The sequence below is a fragment of the Macaca thibetana genome, chromosome 16 (genome assembly GCF_024542745.1).
Source record: "Macaca thibetana thibetana isolate TM-01 chromosome 16, ASM2454274v1, whole genome shotgun sequence".
NCBI classification, from domain to species: domain Eukaryota; kingdom Metazoa; phylum Chordata; class Mammalia; order Primates; family Cercopithecidae; genus Macaca; species Macaca thibetana.
The window spans coordinates 66,535,936-66,554,954 of NC_065593.1; the positions used below are offsets into that span (position 1 = coordinate 66,535,936).

At 50.2% G+C, this 19,019-nt stretch overlaps 2 protein-coding genes across 6 annotated transcripts in view; one reads left to right on the top strand and one right to left on the bottom strand.

The window, feature by feature from the left end:
* The window catches only part of CPSF4L (cleavage and polyadenylation specific factor 4 like), a 23,485-nt gene continuing 4,466 nt past the window's right edge, over window positions 1-19,019 (top strand). The window contains exons 1-5 of one of the 2 annotated variants that reach the window (XM_050765766.1): window positions 1-3,559; window positions 4,286-4,336; window positions 7,473-7,625; window positions 11,002-11,097; window positions 12,305-12,398. In XM_050765766.1, coding sequence (XP_050621723.1) covers window positions 3,391-3,559; window positions 4,286-4,336; window positions 7,473-7,625; window positions 11,002-11,097; window positions 12,305-12,398 — 563 coding nt within the window. In that variant the 5' untranslated portion in view covers window positions 1-3,390. The remainder of the gene's footprint in view (window positions 3,560-4,285; window positions 4,337-7,472; window positions 7,626-11,001; window positions 11,098-12,304; window positions 12,399-19,019) is intronic. The other variant, XM_050765764.1, reaches the window with a different exon arrangement.
* Window positions 16,147-19,019, bottom strand: part of C16H17orf80 (chromosome 16 C17orf80 homolog) — a 17,274-nt gene continuing 14,401 nt past the window's right edge. For all 4 annotated transcript variants that reach the window (XM_050765738.1, XM_050765737.1, XM_050765740.1 and 1 more), the window contains exon 5: window positions 16,147-18,079. In XM_050765738.1, coding sequence (XP_050621695.1) covers window positions 17,979-18,079 — 101 coding nt within the window. In that variant the 3' untranslated portion in view covers window positions 16,147-17,978. The remainder of the gene's footprint in view (window positions 18,080-19,019) is intronic.

Below are 19,019 nucleotides of genomic sequence, written 5' to 3' on the forward strand. Positions count from 1 at the left end.
CTGTAAAAGGGGTGAGGTTGGCCAGGCACAGTGGCTCATGCCTGTAATCCCAGCACTTTGGGAGGCCAAGGCAGGTGGATCACCTGAGGTCGGGAGTTTGAGACCAGCCTGGCCAACATGGAGAAACCCCATTTCTACCAAAAATATACAATTAGCCGGGTGTGATCTCGGCTCACCTCAACCTCTACTTCCCGGGGTTCCAGCAATTCTCCTGCCTCAGCCTCCCAAGTAGCTGGGATTACAGGTATGCACCATCATGCCTGGCTAATTTTGTATTTTTAATAGAGACCAGGTTTCTCCATGTTGATCAGGCTGGTCTCGAACTCACAACCTCAGATGATCCGCCCACCTTGGCTTCCCAAAGTGCTGGGATTACAGGCATGAGCCACTGTGCCCAGTCAATTTTTTGTATTTTTAATAGGGACAGGTTTTCACCATGTTGGCCAGGCTGGTATTGAACTCCTGACCTCAGCTGATCCACCCACCTTGGCCTCCCGAAGTTCTTGGGATTACAGACATGAGTGAGCCAACAAGCCCGGCCTTTTTTTTTTTTTTTTCTTTGAAAAAAGGGTCTTGCTGTCACCCAGGCCGGAGTGCAGTGGTGCAATCATGGCTCACTGCAGCCTCAACCTCCTGGACTCAAGTAATCCTCCTGCCTCAGCCTCCCAAGTAACTGGAACTACAGGCATGCACCACCATGCCCACTTAATAATTTTTAAATTTTTTATAGAGATGGGAGTCCTGCTTTGTTGCCCATGCTGGTCTTGCACTCCTGGGCTCAAGCAGTCCTCCCACCTTGGCCTCTGAAAATGCTGGGATTACAGGTGTGAGCCACTGCACCTGGCCTGGACCTAGACTTTTTGGGTAGCCAGTTCGATTTACTGCAGAAGGTGTTTTGAATAAGCAAAAACTATGAATGCAAGCCCCGTTGTTTGTGTGCCAAACTAATGATGACCCACTAGGAGAAGGGATTTCATCCATGTGACACCCACCACACACCTCTGCTGGCCAGGCACCTAGAGGTGGGATGGGAAGCCCTGGTGGAGGAGGAGAGAAGCTGGGGTGATGGAGGGAGGAGTCTTAGCCAAGAGTCTCCTTCATGTTCATCCCTCATCAATTAACTCTTGCAGGCCACCAGAGTAGCAGAAAGATCTTTGGGCTGTATCCCCAGGGCTCTCATGCCAGGCTGGGCGCAGTGGCTCATTCCTGTAATCCCAGCACTTTGGGAGGATGAGGCAGGCAGATCACCTGAGGTCAGGAGTTCGAGACCAGCCTGGCCAATATGGCGAAACCCTGTCTCTACTAAAAGTACAAAAATTAGCTGGGTGTGGTGGTGTGGACCTATAATCTCAGCTACTCGGGAGGCTGAGGCAGGAGAATTGCTTGAACCCGGGAGGCAGAGGTTGCAGTGAGCCAGGATCATGCCATTGCACTCCAGCCTGGGCAATAGAACAAGACTCTGTCTCAAAAAAAAAAAAAAAAAGAAAAAAATGCATCCTCTAAGCAGCCCCCGTCCAGTCTTCCCCTGACCATCCCTCAGAGAGCCATGTACAGTTCTCAGAGCCCTGCGGTGGCTCTGCTACCTTCACGATCACTCCCCCAAAAAGCTGGCCCCAGCAGGCCTCCCAGAGTTGGGTCCCTTCTCAGCTCTTCAGCCTCATTGCCCCCATTCCCCCTCTTTACCCCCACTTCTGCCAAACCAAACCCTTGAGCGCTTCCTCAGTCTGCACATTGCTCCATGCCCCAACCTTCATATTGCTGGCCTTCTTCCAGAACGTGCTCTCCCCATCATCATGACTCTCCGTTAAGAGTGCTCCCTGCCACCCCTTCCTGCCCTGCTGGGTCCCTTGTGCCTCCATCTCATTATTGTGTGAATGGCTAATGTCCCCTCCTTGACAGGGTCATCTCTGAGGGTAGGGATGTGACCCTAGTGCATAGATGCTCAGGGATGTTTAGGGAAGAAAATCATCAAGAGACCCAGATTTGAACCGCATCTGTATCACCTCCCAAACCACGTGCCCTTGGCCTCCCTGGGCTTTGATGCCCTCATCAGTCCTGCATGCGCTGCCAGGCTACTGTGAGCCTCTAATGAGCCTGTGTTGACAGATGAATGCATTCTTGGGAGGACTAATCAACACACACAACTAAGGCCAAGAGAACCAGGGTTTCTACCCCAGGGACCCCCTCAGCCCCACCCTCTAGCAGCCCTGGAGCTGGGTCCCTCTGCCTGTCCCAGGATGCAGTCAGAGGCTTGAGCTTCTGGAAACTCTTGGATCTTGTCCCTGCTCCTCCCAGTCCTGCCTCGGCTCCAGGCGTCTATCTCTCCAGCTATTTTATTTTCTGATCTGGAGTTCAAAAGAACAGATCTAGGAGTGACAGCCATGGGGAACAACAGCCAGCAGGCTCATTCATGTTGGCCCAGATGAGAGCCTGCAGGCTGCCCACCTCTCCCCGCTGGGTCTGGGCACCCAGAAAGGAGGGCGTTTGGGTTCTGGTTCTACGGGCATCAAAGGCCAATGTGACTGAGAACAGCAGCTCTAGTTAGAGGCAAGGCCAGTTTGGGGCCAAGAGCAGGGGGAGGGGGGAGCCTGGTCTAATTAGAGCCCTAACATGCTCGTTTGAAAGCATTTTCAGATGTCCCCAGCCCTGCAGGCAGGGGTGGTGTAATAATAATAAAACAACATTTGCATAGAGATTTCATTTATAAAGCACTTTCTCAGGGGTGGGGTGGCACTGGGTGGCCCTGTGGAATCCTGGCTGGGAGGCCGCCCTGGCCTTGGGTCGGTTCCGCCCTCCAGCCAAGCTGGCGATTGTGTGCGAGGTAAACAAAGCGCCATTCATCCAACTGTTTCCGATTCCTCTGCTCTTCATTCCTTTTCCCTGTCTCCCGTGAAGAGCTCACTCTGGGCTTGTCACTCAGGCCAGAAAACGGGGTCAGGGGTCCCAGAGGGAGACCCCTTCCCTGATGGGAAGAAGCAGGGAGGTGGGACGGCTCCCTCCCTCTGCACATCCCCACCACCCCCAGCTCTGGCAGAATAACAGCCTGGCTGCGGTTGGTTTGTGCAACGCTTTGCTAACCTGTGGCGGTGTCTTCATGGACAAAGTATGAGCCCAGGTTTGGTAATGTCTGCGTGCACGCCACGTTTGTGTTTGGTAACATGCAGAGATAAGCAGTTTGTGGGGCTCTGCGAATCCCTCCCTACCCGAGTGGGCCTTGTGTACACAGTGTGGGGGCGAGGGGCCCTGGGGTGTCTGCCCCTGCACTGGGTGGGCGGGGTGAGGCAGCTGGGCCCCACTCTTACACAGCCCAGGCTGGAGAGTCGCTTGCAGTCACCTGGCCTCTGGCACCCTGGGGTGAGGCATTGGGCGCTGGCCCCTTAAGGGCCTCTGATGAGCTATATCGGGCCCACCTGCCTGGGTTCCGGCAGCTTCCGCAGCCCCAGCCAGAGATGGAAGATGCAAGAGGTCATTGCGGGGCTGGAGCGGTTCACCTTCGCCTTCGAGGAGGATGTCGAGATGCAGAAGGGCACTGGGCTCCTGCCTTTCCCGGGCATGGACAGTGAGTGAGGATGGGGCCACGATCCCTCCCCTACCTCCCCCGCTTTCTTTTTTTTGAGGTGGAGTCTCGCTTTGTCGCCCAGGCTGGAGTGCAGTGGCGCCATCTTGGCTCACTGCAAGCTCCACCTCCGGGTTCACGCCATTCTCCTACCTCAGCCTCCCGAGTAGCTGGGACTACAGGCGCCCGCCACACGCCTGGCTAGTTTTTGTATTTTTACCACAGGCGGGGTTTCACCGTGTTAGCCAGGGTGGTCTCTATCTCCTGGCCTCGTGATCCACCCGCCTTGGCCTCCCAAAGTGCTGCGATTACAGGTGTGAGCCACCGCACCTGGCCTCCCTCCCCCTACCTTCTCTACAGGTCTCTCTGCTCAACTCCCTGATGCAACGGCCCCTTCTCTGTCTCTCTCTCCTGTGGCTTCGGGGCAACCCATTTTCCACACTGAGAGAGGCACAGAGAGACGATAAATTGAGAGAAGCCACACTGGCCTTCCGAGCTCCTGGGCCAGCCTTGAGCACCTCGAGCTCCTCTGTTTCAGAGTTGGGGGGTTAAGGGTTGAGGTCTGCTGGCTGGCTCTGAAGGTTAACCTCTACAGGGCCCAGATTTGAGGGCCCACAGGCCAGAGCCTGGGGGAAGTCTAGGTGGGACATGCCAATAGGAGGTGGAGGCTCCTGGGACAGCTGCAGCCTCTGGGGAAGCTACCTTCTCCGTTCCCTTTTCTTCTTCCAGAGTCGGCCTCAGCTGTGTGCAACTTCTTCGCTAAAGGGCTCTGTGAGAAAGGTGAGTTACTGGGCAGGCCTGGGCTCCGAACCGGGTGAGTGTAGGGTCTGTCTGAGCTACACCCAGCAGGGGCTCTGCCTGGCTTGGGACAGGGTGTCACATTTGCACCTGGGAAGGGAAAATTGGGATGGAGCGGAATTTTATTTTTATTTTATTTATTTTTAGATGGAGTCTCGCTCTGTCGCCCAGGCTGGAGTGCAGTGGTGTGATCTCGACTCACTGCAACCTCCGCCTCCCGGGTTCAAGCGATTCTCCTGCCTCAGCCTCCCGAGTAGCTGGAACTACAGGCGCCCACCACCAAGCCCGGCTAATTTTTGTATTTTTAGTAGAGATGGGGTTTTGCCATGTTGGCTGGACTGGTCTCAAACTCCTGACCTCAGGTGATCCACCTGCCTGGGCCTCCCAAAGTGCTGGGATTACAGGCATGAGCCACCATGCCCAGCCATGGAGCAGAATTTTAGACTTACAGGTAGACAAAGGGTAAGTGGGTGGATCCACCGAGCAGCCTGCCGCTCCCCTAAGATTTCCCCACCTCAGCAGCAGTCTTCGTAGTTTGCAGTTCGCATCAGGGTAATCAGGCTGCCTGGTAAGGGATTTTTCTTTCTTTCTGCCTTGCTGGGATGGGCATGTGTCTGAGCTTTGGCCTGTGCATTCCCAGGAGGCTCCAGCTTCTTGATGTTTTTCTTGTTTTCTTCCTAGCTAGACAGGAGGCCTCCTTCTTCCCCAGTCCCATGCCCTGACTCAGTTTGGAAACTGGTCAATTGTCTCATCCATTCCCTGTGCTCTGAGGTAGCACTAGCCACCGTCTTTTTTTTTTTTTTTTTTTGAGACAGGGTCTTGCTCTGTCACCCAGGCTGGAGTGCAGTGGCCGGATCTCAGCTCACTGCAAGCTCCGCCTCCCGGGTTCACGCCATTCTCCTGCCTCAGCCTCCCGAGTAGCTGGGACTACGGGCGCCCGCCACCTCGCCCGGCTAGTTTTTTGTATTTTTTAGTAGAGACGGGGTTTCACCGGGTTCGCCAGGATGGTCTCGATCTCCTGACCTTGTGATCCGCCCGTCTCGGCCTCCCAAAGTGCTGGGATTACAGGCTTGAGCCACCGCGCCCGGCCAGCCACCGTCTTTTAAATGCTGTCAAAAAGCATCCTCCACTTCTCTCCTGCCCTGACTTTGGGTCAGTGCCCTCTTCCTAGGCCCCTCTCCTCAAATGCAGCCATTCTGGGAAGGCCTGACTCAAATACAAGAGTTTTCAACTTTTCTTCTGGCTCTTGGCTCACGTAGAGGCTCTTCCCACAGAAATATACAACTGCCCAAAATAAAAAAAACACACACACACAAACTGGCTTCCAATGTTAGGGTTTCCCAGTCTTGCTTGCCTATACATTTGGGTTAAGAAAGCTTCCTGGTGTGAGAGTTTAGGACATGCTTTCTGATCCAAATGACTCTGTCCCTGGAAGCTGGGGGGCTGGAGGGGACTGGGCAAGGAGGACCTGGGACCAGGGTCGCCCACCTGCCTTGTTTGTCTTGGAGCCAGCCCTGGACCATGCAGGGAGAAGGGAAATGAGATCACTGGTCACCCAAGGGCTTGTGCACCCAGGACCCTGCAGGCTCAAATGTGGGCTGCGTGGCGTCTCCTCAGCTCAGCCCATCCAGTCCCTAGATCAGCGGTTCCTAGCAATACCCTTTTGCAAAGAAAGAAAGCTATTGTGGTGGAAGGTCAGAACCAAGCAATTCAATGGCCAGCAGTGGAGGGTAGGGGTTATTTAAAAAGAGCACCTTGGCCAGGAGAGTTGGCTCACACTTGTAATCCCAGCACTTTGAGAGGCAGAGGCTGGAGGATCGCTCAAGACCAGCCTGGGCAACATAGCGAGACCCCATCTCTACAAAACATAAAAAAAAAATTTTTTTTTAAAAGGAAAAATGGAAATAACACCTCCCCTACACCCCAAATTACGTCAGAGAACTGGCCAGGCATGAGGCTGGACCTGCTTAGAAACTCAGGAACTGCTAGCCTGGGACATGGCAAAGCCCCGTCTCTACAAAAAATAAAAAAAATTAGCTCAGTGTGGTGGTGCATGCCTGTAGTTCCAGCTACTCGGGAGGCTGAGATGGGAGAACTGCCTGAGTCTAGGAGTTTGAGGCTACAGTGAGCCATGACTGTGCCATTGCATTCCAGCCTGGGCAACAGAGTAAGATCCTGTCTCAAAATGAATGAATGAATATAAAGAGAAAGAAACTTAGGAACTGGGTGTCCTTCCTGCTAATAGCAATGCAGACTTGAGTGATGATGATAAAACAGTTAACTGTAACATTTCCATGGAATATTACTTATAAATCATTACAAAGTTGGCTCTTCTGTCACCCTGTTAGGTCTCTGGAATCGGGAAGCATAACATTTGGTGTTTTTGAAGATGGGAATTCAACGTGCCCTAACTGAGCACTTACTATGTGCCAGGGGCTGGGCTGGGTGTGGGGATTCTGGGCTGGAAAGCCTGGCCCTGCTCCCTGGCAGGATGAGAGGGGCTGTTAAGCACTGTGGGAATGAAAAGGAGGCAGCTGTTCTGAGCCCAGGTGCTTCCCTGGAGAAGGGCATGACACGCCAGTTAGACGGGAAGGATGGGCAAAGGTGTGGTAGCGGAAACAGCTGTGCATTAAGAAGAGCTTGCCCTGGCCAGGCACAGTGGCTCATGCCTATAATCCCAGCACTTTGGGAGGCTGAGGCAGATGGATCACCTGAGATCAGGAGTTTGAGACCAGCCTGGCCAACACGGTGAAACCCTGTCTCTACTAAAAATTAAAAAAAATAGCCAGGTGTGGTGGTGGGCACCTGTAATCCTAGCTACTTGGGAGGCTGAGGCAGGAGGATCACTTGAACCCGGGAGGTGGAGGTTGCAGTGAGCTGAGACCACGCCATTGTACTCTAGCGTGGGCAACAGAGCGAGACTCTGTCTCAAAAGAAGAGCTTGCCCTTCATGCTGCCTCGGCCCCCAGTTCTTGCCCCTACAGGGTCCAGGTGAAGGGATAAGGGGAGAGTTGCTGGGGACTGAGTCGGGTACCCTCCTGGGGAATCCCCGGGAGGGCTGAGCCGGGCCCAGGTTGTGGATGAGAGGCCTCCCAGCCAGGTGCTCTGGCATCTCCAGGGAAACTCTGCCCCTTCCGACATGACCGAGGGGAGAAGATGGTGGTGTGTAAGCACTGGCTCCGGGGGCTGTGCAAGAAGGGTGACCACTGCAAGTTCCTGCACCAGTATGACATCACCAGGATGCCCGAGTGCTACTTCTACTCCAAGTTTGGTAAGGCCTCCTCCTGGCTCGGCGCCTCACCGTGGAGGGTGGCAGTGTGGGCTGTGAAATGGGAAGAAGGTTTCTAGAGGAGGGGGCCGCGCAGAGGAGGCTGAACATGTCCCTAGGCCGGAGAGACCTGTCTGAGCCTCGGGTGCCTGTTCTCCAAACCCCCAGACAAGCAGTAGTACACCCTGAAGTCCCTGCCCTTTACTGCCCCCAGGATCAAGGTGCTTACCAGTTACCCCCAAAAGGGAAGAGGGCATTGTTGCTCTCCCCAGTCCTGGTTCGTCACACACCCAGCCTGGCTATTTGGAAATGTCTCAGTGAGCCATCTCTCAGGCCCCGGCTAGAACTTCCTGAACATCAGGCCTTCAGAGCCACATTCACGATGCCTGCTGTACCCTCAAAGCCCCTGTGCCACTGTCTGCTCTTCCAACGGTCCTGCTATTTTAACTCTTACTTTAGAAGAAACTTTGCATTGTTTCCATGAATGGAGAACTAGCATCACTTGTTGGAAATCAAAGGTAACTGTGAACATAAATCCATGAGGTTCAGAAGTCTGGCACCTAAAATCATCTTGTGTGGTCAAGCCTCAACCAGCATCTTGCCTCCCTCTGGCTTCAAGGCATCCTTTGTCCTTTTATTTTATCTATCTATCTATCTATCTATTTTTTGAGACAGGGTCTCACTCTGTCCCCCAGGCTACAGTGCAGTGGCGTGATCTTGGCTCACTGCAAACTCCACCTCCCAGGTTCAAGCGATTCTCCTGCCTCAGCCTCCTGAGTAGCTGGAACTACAGGTACCCACCACCACCATGCCCGGCTAAGTTTTGTATTTTTAGTAGAGACTGGGTTTTGCCATGTTGACCAGGCTGGTCTTGAACTCCTGACCTCAGGTGATCCGCCTGCCTCGGCCTCCCAAAGTGCTGGGATTACAGGCGTGAGCCACCGGGCCCGGCCTCCTTTGACCTTTTAATCAAGGGACTGTTTATGGGGCAGCTGCAGCCACTTTCCCACTTATCTAAGAAAGGAATTTGTGAATGTGCTTCAGGTGTCACCCTTCACAATACAGTTCTACGGCTCAGAGCTTTTCGGAGCTGGAAGGAGCCTTACGGATGATCTAGTTCCGTGGTTTTCGAACTGTATTCCAAAAAGAGTGACCTGCAAGGAGAGAGCTGGCAGAATCCCCTAGACGCCCCTGACTCGGGAGGCTTGGCTTCCAAATGTGGCTGGAGCCAGCTTCAGGGCCTCCCAAGTGGCTACTCCTCGTTAGTGCCAATGGGAGGGTCCTGGGTACCTGAGAAGGAGGCAAAGCATCACCTAGGCCAGTCAGAGCCCCTCCCAGGCTAATATTCCATTTCCTGCCTGCTCCTGGAAGGCGAAGGCATGGCAGTTCCTGAGAGCTGCCCCCAGGTCTGCCCTGAAAGGACAATGTTTATCCAAGCTCCCCTTGGTCACTGCCTAACATTCTGTGACTTTAGTAATAAAATGCCACCTACTTAGTTATTCCTTCAATAGCCTTGATCAGGTGCTCCTGGGCATGGATACAGGAACAGGACCAGGTCCCCCTCGGCCCCCAGATAACTCCAATTAGTAGGGGACAGACTTGTAAGCCCATGATTACAAGATATAATCTACGGTTCTTACAGTAAATGAACGCATATGGCTTTCGAATATCAAAGTGATGATCAGTGTAATTGGTGTTGTTGGGGAGGTGTGGGAGTGGGAAAGAGTCACTGGAAGCGCCTGCTGTCTGAGGTCTTCAGCCCAGTACCCCCCGTCTCTGAAAGGCGGACTGAAGGCTGAGGTGCTGCTGCCACCTGCTGGCCAGGCCAGGAATGCAGCGACGTGCGCCCAGCAGAACGGCAACCAGCGTAGATGACTTCTTGTTATCTCCATCCATCAAATGCCGGCTAGCATCACCTAGTGGGTGATGTCACTTTGATTCATTAGAAAGCTCAAGCGCAGAGTCAGCATTCTGCCCAGTGCTGTACACTGACAATGAGCAAATGAACCCTTCATGAATGTGAGGAAGCTGAATGAAATGGATGTGGCCTTTTCCCGTCTCTGAGCCCTGGCATTCTCTGTGAAATGAAGGGGCTGGGAAAGAATGGTGGTTTTAAACTCTTAGGAATCGGGGGTACTCTCTCTTTTTTTTTTTTCTCTGAGACAGAGAAAATTAAGAGCCCTCTTAATTTGTCTTAGGAAGACAGCTCTGAAGGAAGCACGGGGGAAGATTCATCCCACTTTCGCTTCATTCAAGTTGAGAACTCACGAATCTTTCCAACTTCATCCTCCTTATCTACAAGTCAGTGCTTTTCAGAGCTGAAGGAGCATCATTGCATATATTCCACTGATTTTCAAATTGCTCCAAGAAGATCTATTTTATACGCTAGGCCTCTACAGAGCAAGGTTTTGCCTGAAGGAAAGTACCCCTAGGCCAGGAACAGTGGCTCATGCCTGTAATCCTAGCACTTTGGGAGGCCGAGGTGGTGATCCTGAGGTCACCTGACGTCAGGAGTTTGAGACCAGACTGGCCAATATGGTAAAACCCCGTCTCTACTAAAAATATAAAAATTAGCCAGGTGTGGTGGTGCACACCTGTATTCCCAGCTATTCGGGAGGCTGAGTTGGGAGAATCGCTTGAACCCGGGAGGCAGAGGTTGCAGTGAGCCAAGATCGCACCATTGCACTCCAGCCTGGGCGACAGAGTAAAACCCTATCTCAAAATAATAAAATAATAATAATAATAATAATAATAATAGTAGCACCTGGGTAGCCCAGGCCCACTGAGCTGGCTCGTTGTAGGAAATAAACTAAACCGGAGACTTGGTCTAATCCATAGAGAGATGATGACGCAGGCTTAGTATAACTGCAGGTATCCACTCTGCAGAGTGTTTCTTTTCATACCTGTGCCAACTTGAGCAGGGCTCTGCTTTTCTTTGCATTTCCACCAAGGGGAACAGCCTCCCTAGGCTCTGCAGGCAGCATGGGTTTTGTAGTAGAGATGAAGAGGGGGCTTCAGTTACAGCAACATAGAACTATCTCCACTTAATGTCGCAGGTCTTCTTGGCTCTCCTTGTTCCTGCTAGCCTCCAACTGCCTTCAGTTCCAATGCCTCCTTTTCCATTTGGGGTCCTACCCCCACTCTTACTCTTCCAGAGGCATATATTCCGACCATGCCCTGCTTAACAAATAAGACTTGGATGCACCCTCTTTAGACTGCAGAAGGGATTAGACATACTCGCCGTCTTCAAAAAGCTGGTGACTCCCAGAATAAAGGCCAGTGTCTTCTGTGTATGTGAGGGGCAAGGTCAATCTGGTTTGGGGACACAGAAGTGACCACAAAGAGAAACTGCTTCTACAAAGAGTGCTGGGATTTTCAGGTGACTGCAGCAACAAGGAGTGTCCCTTCCTCCATGTGAAGCCAGCTTTCAAGTCCCAGGACTGTCCTTGGTATGACCAAGGTTTCTGCAAGGACGGTGAGGCCTTGGAAGCCAGGGAGCCCTAGGGGTTGTGGGGATCAGGGTGTGGGGGCTCTCAGCAGGGGAGGGGCCATTGTCCCGATGAGTCTGTGCCTTGCTGGAACCCCAACAGAAGGCCTTTCTGTAGTTCTCCAGCTCTGCCGTGACACACAAAACACAGCCTGGTGTGGGGCCATAACAGGCTTCTTGGGGCAGACTGACTTGGGTTCAAATCCTACCTTCAGCATGTATCAGCTGCATGCCCTTCTCCAAGTTACTGAACCACAGGAAGCTCTTGACACAGGGTGAGGCCCACAGGAAACGCTTAGTTCATATGCATTCTCTTCTGCATTCCACTTACCCACCTGGGGGATCCTGAGTGTTGCTTAAGCATGTCCTACCTTTCCCATTGCTGTCAGTCAAATTTAAGAGGCAGCTTCCCCCAGCAGGGTTCCCATGCCCTAAGCAACAGAGTTTCTCCCTCTCCTGTGTCTTCAGATAGGTTTTTCTTACTGACTTCTTAGTGCTATTGGTTTTAGGGATCTGGGCGGGGGTGAGGGCTGCTGAGAAGATCAGTAGGATTGTGGGTTTAGCTTTTCCTTTTCTTTCACCCAGGCTGGAGTGCAGTGGTGCGATCTTGGCTCATTGCAACCTCTGCCTCCCAGGTTCAAGCAATTCTCCTGCCTCAGTCTCCCAAGTAGCTGGGATTACAGGTGTGCGTCACCACGCCCAGCTAATCTTTGTATTTTTAGTAGAGACAGAGTCTCGCCATGTTGCCCAGGGTGGTCTCAAACTCCTGGGCTGAAGTGATCCACCCACCGTGGCCTCCCAAAGTGCTGGGATTACAGGTGTGAGCCACCCCGCCCAGCCAGGTCAGCTTTTCCTCAGCTATACGTCCCATACCTAAACAAATAACAGACAACAAAGTATGGTTCATATCCACGCAAGTCCTCCAGGACACAGCATGTCAGTGACACTTCCGACTCGATATCAGGACTTGCCAGCTGACACCTGCTCCAGCACATTCCAAGGTTCCCTTTCGCCACCCCTGTCTCATGGCTAGAAGTGGGTACTTTAGGGTGGTATGGAAAGGACGGGAAGATTTATCCACCCGTATTAAGTGAAGCCCCGATAACCATCCACACCCTTCCCAGGGAACTTTTTCATGTGTTTTCCCCTCTTGCTGAAACGGATCCTTCTCATCACTTTCTCTTTTGCCCAGCAGGTCCTCTGTGTAAATACCGCCATGTCCCCAGAATAATGTGTCTCAACTATTTAGTTGGCTTCTGCCCCGAGGGACCCAAGTGCCGATTTTCTCAGTAAGTACGATCTTTCAGTTACCAACTCCCATCAGAGTGCTGGGCCTGGCCTTCTAGTTCTAGATCTTTCCATACCTTTGCTGGTCCATGGTGGAAAATGAAGTGTCTGGCAAGCATCTGCCCCAGTATTTTCCTGGCACCGCTGCCTGACCCTGGCGATCTCAGAACTCGAACCCATCCTCTTAATGTGTACTCATGCTGGGGATGGGTGTCGATCTTTTCACAAACTGTTCTAAGAGTAGAGACACTTAACGCCCATTTCTCCGCAGTCCTCCGTAATTCTCCCTCACGCCCTGGCTAAGGGAGGGCACCTTCCCTACCGGGTTCTGAAATATGAACTCTGCAGCAGGCTGGCGCGGAGCATGTTAATGAGCAGAAGATGGGAGGGCAAGAGCTGGGCTGTAATCGTCTCTCTCCACTTTCCTTAGTCCCAAGATGAATCTTTTATTCAACCCGAGTTACACGAAGGTGAGTGCAGGCAGGCACGTGCCATCGTGCCTCATCCCTTTATTCTCACTCCTTTCTGCTCCCCAGGGAAGCTCACCCAGCAGCACTGCATGGCTCCAAGCAAACCCTCACTCTCCTTTGAAAGGCAGTCATCATGCATGCAGGGCGCGTATGTGTGGTTGTTCCTCCCAGACTCCTCTCCAACTTCTAGGATCTCTGCTGTGGGTAGGGTAGGACTTCTCTGTTGAGCAGCCCGAGGCTTTCCTTCTGCTAACTGGGTAGCATGCGTGGTTTTTGGAATCAGGGCTGGCCCTGATTGAGAACTGGGCCCAGTCCCTATGGAGAGATACACACTCTCAATAGACACCAAGTGTTGATGAGCGCCTATGTCAGGGGTTGGCAAACTACAGCCTGTGGGCCAAGTGCAGCCTGCTGCCTTTCTTTGTACAGGTGAAGGGCTAAGAATGGTTTGTAAAAAGTGGGAAGAAAATCAAAATATTTTGTGACATGTGAAATTAATTCCAGCGCTCATAAAGGGTTTTGTTGGAACAGGGCCATGGCTGTTCCGGTGCTTACAATGACAGAGTCCAGTGGCTGCAACAGAAACCCAATGGCCTGCAGGGTATAAAATATGTACTGTTTGGTGTTCTATAGAAAAAGCTTTCTGACCCCTGGTCTAGGTGACTGAATGTCGGACACCTGTTTAAGTATCACAGAGGCCAGACAGCGCCAACACTGGGGCAGCTACTGACAGCTACTGGGGACTCCGAACACTGGACGCCGGGTGGGTGATGGCCTGGGAGGAAGGCAGTCCCTGCTGGTTCTGAGTGGACATTGAAAGAAGGTGGGAGGCAATCTGTGGGACTGTGGGGAATTTACAAGCCCATTTACAATGAAAGCCTAATTTTCATTGAAAGGTATGCTTTTGGCACTTAAAACTGGAACTGAAGGCATCTTGAACCTTGGTTTCACCCTAAACGCACGGCCAGCACCCCGGCCCTCTGTGAAGTTGTAGTATCTGCACAGAGGGACTATCTGCAGTATGTGTTTCCTCACGGCTTCACTTTATCTGCAGCTTGTCAACCGGCCCTGGGATTCAGCACCTCCTATTTCTGCTGTGGAAGCTTGGAAGCTTTCCCCCATCCCCAACAGAGTGCCTGCTCTCCTGCCTGGGGATTAGGGGTCAAGGGCAGGACCTGTGCCACAGGGTGGGCAAAGGAACCCAAAGGGCTGGGCTAGTGCTGGGCTGAGAGCTGGGAGGGCAAGGAATGATCAGGGAGCTGGAGAATGACTCCTTTTCTGCACCAGATGGGAGAGTGAATTAGGAGAGAATGAGAGGATACTGTAAACCATTCTGTTGGCATCTCCTGTTGGACAAGACCGTTCCTTCAAAAGGAATAGTCATTTCCCGCTTTGTTGCCTACTACTCTTCAGTTACTTGTACATAACATCCTTGAGATTCTTTTTTGGCAGGAGGGCAGAGTATGGTTAAGGGAGGGAATGTAGCACCTGGTTCTTTTTTCTGCTATCTTCTGGTTTATCGGGAAGAAAAAAAGATCATGTTTGATCATACCTTCATTCTGATAGCTTCTAAACTGTCCTGAGCTTTGCAGTCTCCATTCTGCAAGAGAATAGTTTTATCGGGATGACAGGTAAGAGAGGCAGAACCCTTGACTTTTTTGTACAGTTGCTTTTATGTGCCTTGCAATATCTAGAGCCTTGTTCTCTGTGATTGTAATGCTGGGCTTGAATGCCTGAAATAAGCTTCACTAACAAGCAGAATCCATCCAATTCCTCACAAAGGTGGCTAACCATCTCCTATGGTTCCCTAGACATCTTTAGAAATCTGAATTTACAAAAAGTCATGCCATTCACTTTTTCTGTTTTTGTGTCAAAGACCAGGCCATTATGCCAGTAAGTACAGTAAGACTCAACTGGTAGGAGTTATTAAAAACTAACCCATGGTCAGGAGAAGATGCTCAATGGGATTCTGTTTTCCAAGTTCCACAGTGAGCCTGCTGTCATCCTAAGCAGGGTATGAGTGAGGTGCAAAAGTAGCCTGTGGCATGCAGGTTTCTTTCTTTTGATCCTGTAAGTGAACGAGCTACTAAAAACACAACAGGATTGGAGGCAGATTGGCAGGAATGAGTTATCCATAAAACGGGAGCAAAATGTACATAAAAACCAAAAGTTCGAGTCTATGGGAAATCTACGATCATTATACTTTGCTCAGCTCCTACCAACAGTTCCGGGTTGCATGTGGCAATTCCTCTGCATGTGGCCTCAGCTGCTGCTACTAACTGGCAATTAACTCAAATGGTTTTCTTTAGCATGACAGCTGCTTCCCTGTATGGCTTATTTAAATCTAAGAATATATTCTGTGCCTTATGTGTGGAGTATTATGGAGTAGATGGTACAAAATAGGCTTATCCTGGGGAGGTAAGGTAGTGACATGTAACATTCAACAGTATTGCTATCTTGTAATGCCATAATGAAAGGCCAATACCAAGGCAACTTAATCCACTGGGACAGGAGAGGTAGCAGCTGTGCTGAGCCTTTTGGAGAAATGGAGAAGTGCAATGTGATGTGTCAGGAAGAACTAGACCCCCACCTTGGTGAAGAGACAAGTGCCTGGCCTGCCTGGAGCTGGAGTCCCCAGTTAGGGCAGTCTAAAAGAATGGAGCCCAGAAGTCAGGTTTTGGGGGGGTTGAATGCCAGTTCAAACCAATGGGGCTGCTATGTGATGAACAGCACAGAGTTACGTAGGCAAATCACTCTACCTCAAGCCCGTTTTCTTTTTTGAAAATGAGCAGGATAGCACCTTTGTCACAGGACTGTTTGAATCTAAAAGGAGAAAACACAGGCAAAAAACCTTGCACGGCACTCGGCACAAAGCAAGCCCCAGATGCTGGCTGGATCTGTGTGTGGATTGTAGTAGGGCCTTTCTTCCTCCGTTCAAGGTTGGAATTTGTATGTAGTATGATGGCACATACTACAGGCTTTAGAACAGCTGCTGTCAATGAGTTCCTACCGTCACAGATGTTGCTGGAGTTAACACACATAAGACTTCTAATCTCACTAAATGTCTACAAAGTAGGAATAATTATCCCCAAATTACAGTACAAAGGAGGCCCCAGTAAACTGGATAACTTACTCAGGGACACACCCACCCATTTCACAGGTGAGGCTCTAGAAGAGGCAGATGATCAGCTCAGGGGAGTATTTTTTATATTTTACAAATATTTTTATTATGAAGAGTGGCGGTAGTAGTATGTAGATGCCCCATAAAGCATAAAAGAGTCTGCTGATAAAATGATTTCATTTTTAACAGCTAAAATAAATTTTAATGTGCATTAGAAAAACTACACGTTCCCAAGTAAACTCAGTCTTTCAGATATTATTATTCAGGATTAAACGAGGCCGCCCTGAGGTTAGTCCACTTATACAGACCACGTGTGAGTTACAACCGGGGTGTTCAAGCATGCCCCTGAGTATTTTCAACTTTTAGTAACAGTACTTCTAATACGTCCTCTCAAGCATGGAGAGTAGCCTGGGTGTCACCATGCCTCTTCTGCAGGATGGATGGGAAGGTGAATACGGATTATGTGTATGGATTCTCATGCTCCATTTGTATGCACCTTGCAGGAAGATTTGGGAATTCAAGCTGCTGCCTGGAAGCAAGATCTAAGCATTGCTTCTTACCTAGTGGGGCTCTCACCAATGCCACAGACTGGGCAGAACACGACTTTTACCCCCTCTCCTTCTGGAGCATGATTTTATTTTATTTACTTTTTTTTGAGACAGAGTCTGGCTCTGTTGCCCAGGTTGGAGTGCAGTGGCATGCTCTTGGCTCAGAAACTTCTGCCTCCTGGGTTTAGGCCATTCTCCTGCCTCAGCCTCCCGAGTAGCTTGGATTACAGGCACCTGCCACCATAGCTGGCCAATTTTTGTATTTTTAGTAGAGACAGGGTTTCATCATGTTGGCCAGGCTGGTCTTGAACTCCTGACCTCAAGTGATCCGCCCGCCTCGGCCTCCCAAAGTGCTGGAATTTACAGGCATGAGCCACCACGCCCAGCCTGGAGCATGATTTTAAGAGACAAAATTTATAAGGCTGTTTAAAATGGTAAATCATGTTAGAGCGTTTTTCCTTGGCTCTGTGAAGAGATGAGTAGTTACTCCATCTCACACCTGAAGCGTGGACTTGTCCGCTATTTGTTCTGAAGAGTCTTGTCTTTCTGGATGAAGCTTTTAATCTGGTGACCACATACATGATTGGAACTGGCTGTGCAAATGAACTTATAGCAATTTTACATATATGAGCGAAAAATGTATCCTCACAAGACAAGTTGACATCAGTATTGCACCCTGGAGCTGTGAGGGGTGCTTCCTGATCATGCTGAGTTTGTTTAGATCTAAATCTCAGAAAATAATCAATCAGCTATCGGTTTAACTCAACAATGCTCTTAAACTATTTTGAACATTAATAAGAGATTCTTGAAGGACTTGATGAAACATCTTCACTTATTTTCCCAACCCAGATGGCAGCAATGAGCAGATAAGGAAGCCTTTCCTTCCATTACTCTGTAGACATTTACAAGTAATTCCAGAATGTGGAGACTTTCCAATGGCTTCTTGAAAGTTACCCACACTACTTTATTTGTGGATTCTCAGTACCTAATTCAAAGAAGTCAGCGGGGAGTTTTTTTTTGTTTCCTACTATATGTGAGTTACAATTCTTAGTACTTAACAATGTCAACCAAAAAAGCCGTCTTCTTATTAATACAGGATCTCACCTTTGCCTTAAACTTGGCAATACAAGGCAGATCTCCTTTTAGGACTGATGGATCATTAAATAGTTCTATTCTCTTTAAGGAACTTATTTTCAGGGATATAAAGTATTTACTGTGACTAAGTTAAACTTTTTCATTATGTTTTAGCATTCTGATTATGACAAGTGATACTACTTCATTTATAGCAGTGATACAAATGTTCCTGATAACCTTGAGGGGTGACACGCTATCCCTTTATGCTACCACTACACTTAGGTGTTACGGGGCAATTCAGTGGGCAACACAGGGCACGAAGGCACTAGAGACAAGTCACAACAGGCTTCTCCTACTTAAATGTGCTTCCTAATCCAAACATGTTTTAGAGCGGCAATCTCCAGTCGTCTTCGCCACACCAACACACGGGGGTACTGTTCTCTTCCAGGGCAGGGGTCGGCACAATTTTTCTGTAAAGGCCAGATAGTAAATATTTTCAGCTTTTCAGGGCATATGGTTTCTGTCGCAACTACTCGACTTTGCTGTTGTCACGTGAAACAGCCAAGGACAGCACCTAACCAAATGAGCAGGGCTTGTTTTGACTACGTACAAAAACAAGGCAGTGGGCGGCTTTGGTCTCTGGGTCACGGTGGTCTGCTGCCCCTGCTCGAGGGAACTGGGGGACTGGGAAAGAGGATATTATTGAAGGTCATTCTCATCTACCTTCTCACCTCAAGAGTTCCTGGTCTTGAGTAAGCACGCAGGGGGAGGTGTGGAGAGAATCATTAAGCATCTCTCCTAAAGAGCACTCACAGAGAATGGGCACAAAGCTTTCGGCAGGGAAGATTGTTCTGGGCTCCAATGAAGTTCTTAGTAATATTAAACTAAAATAACTGAATGTAGAACTCTTTCCCTCAACCACAACCTTTTTCCTTACAGAGAATTCTAGGATACAGGGATATATTGCCGAATACCTTAACTATGAGAATTTGTTGCATAATTAAATTACTCCCATTAGGGATGGAAAAGAGCAGGGGACTGGGAATAGAAAAGGTAGGTTAAAAGTAGCCCCAGCATTCCAGCTTTGAGAAGAGAGAGAAACAACGTACAAGTCAACATATGCTAGCTGTGGCTTTCCTGTAGGTTTTTTGGGATTTTTGAGACACTTCCATCACCCAGGCTGGAATGCAATGGCATAATCTCAGCTGACTGCAGCCTCTGCCTCCGGGGCTCAAGGGATTCTCTCGCCTCAGCCTCCTGAGCAGCTGGGACTACAGGCATGTGCCACTGAGCTTGGCGACTTTTTACGTTTTTCTGTAGAGATGGGTTTCACCACGTTGCACAGGCTGATCCTGAACTCTTGACCTCATGATCCACCCGCCTTGGCCTCCCAAAGTGCTGGGATTACAA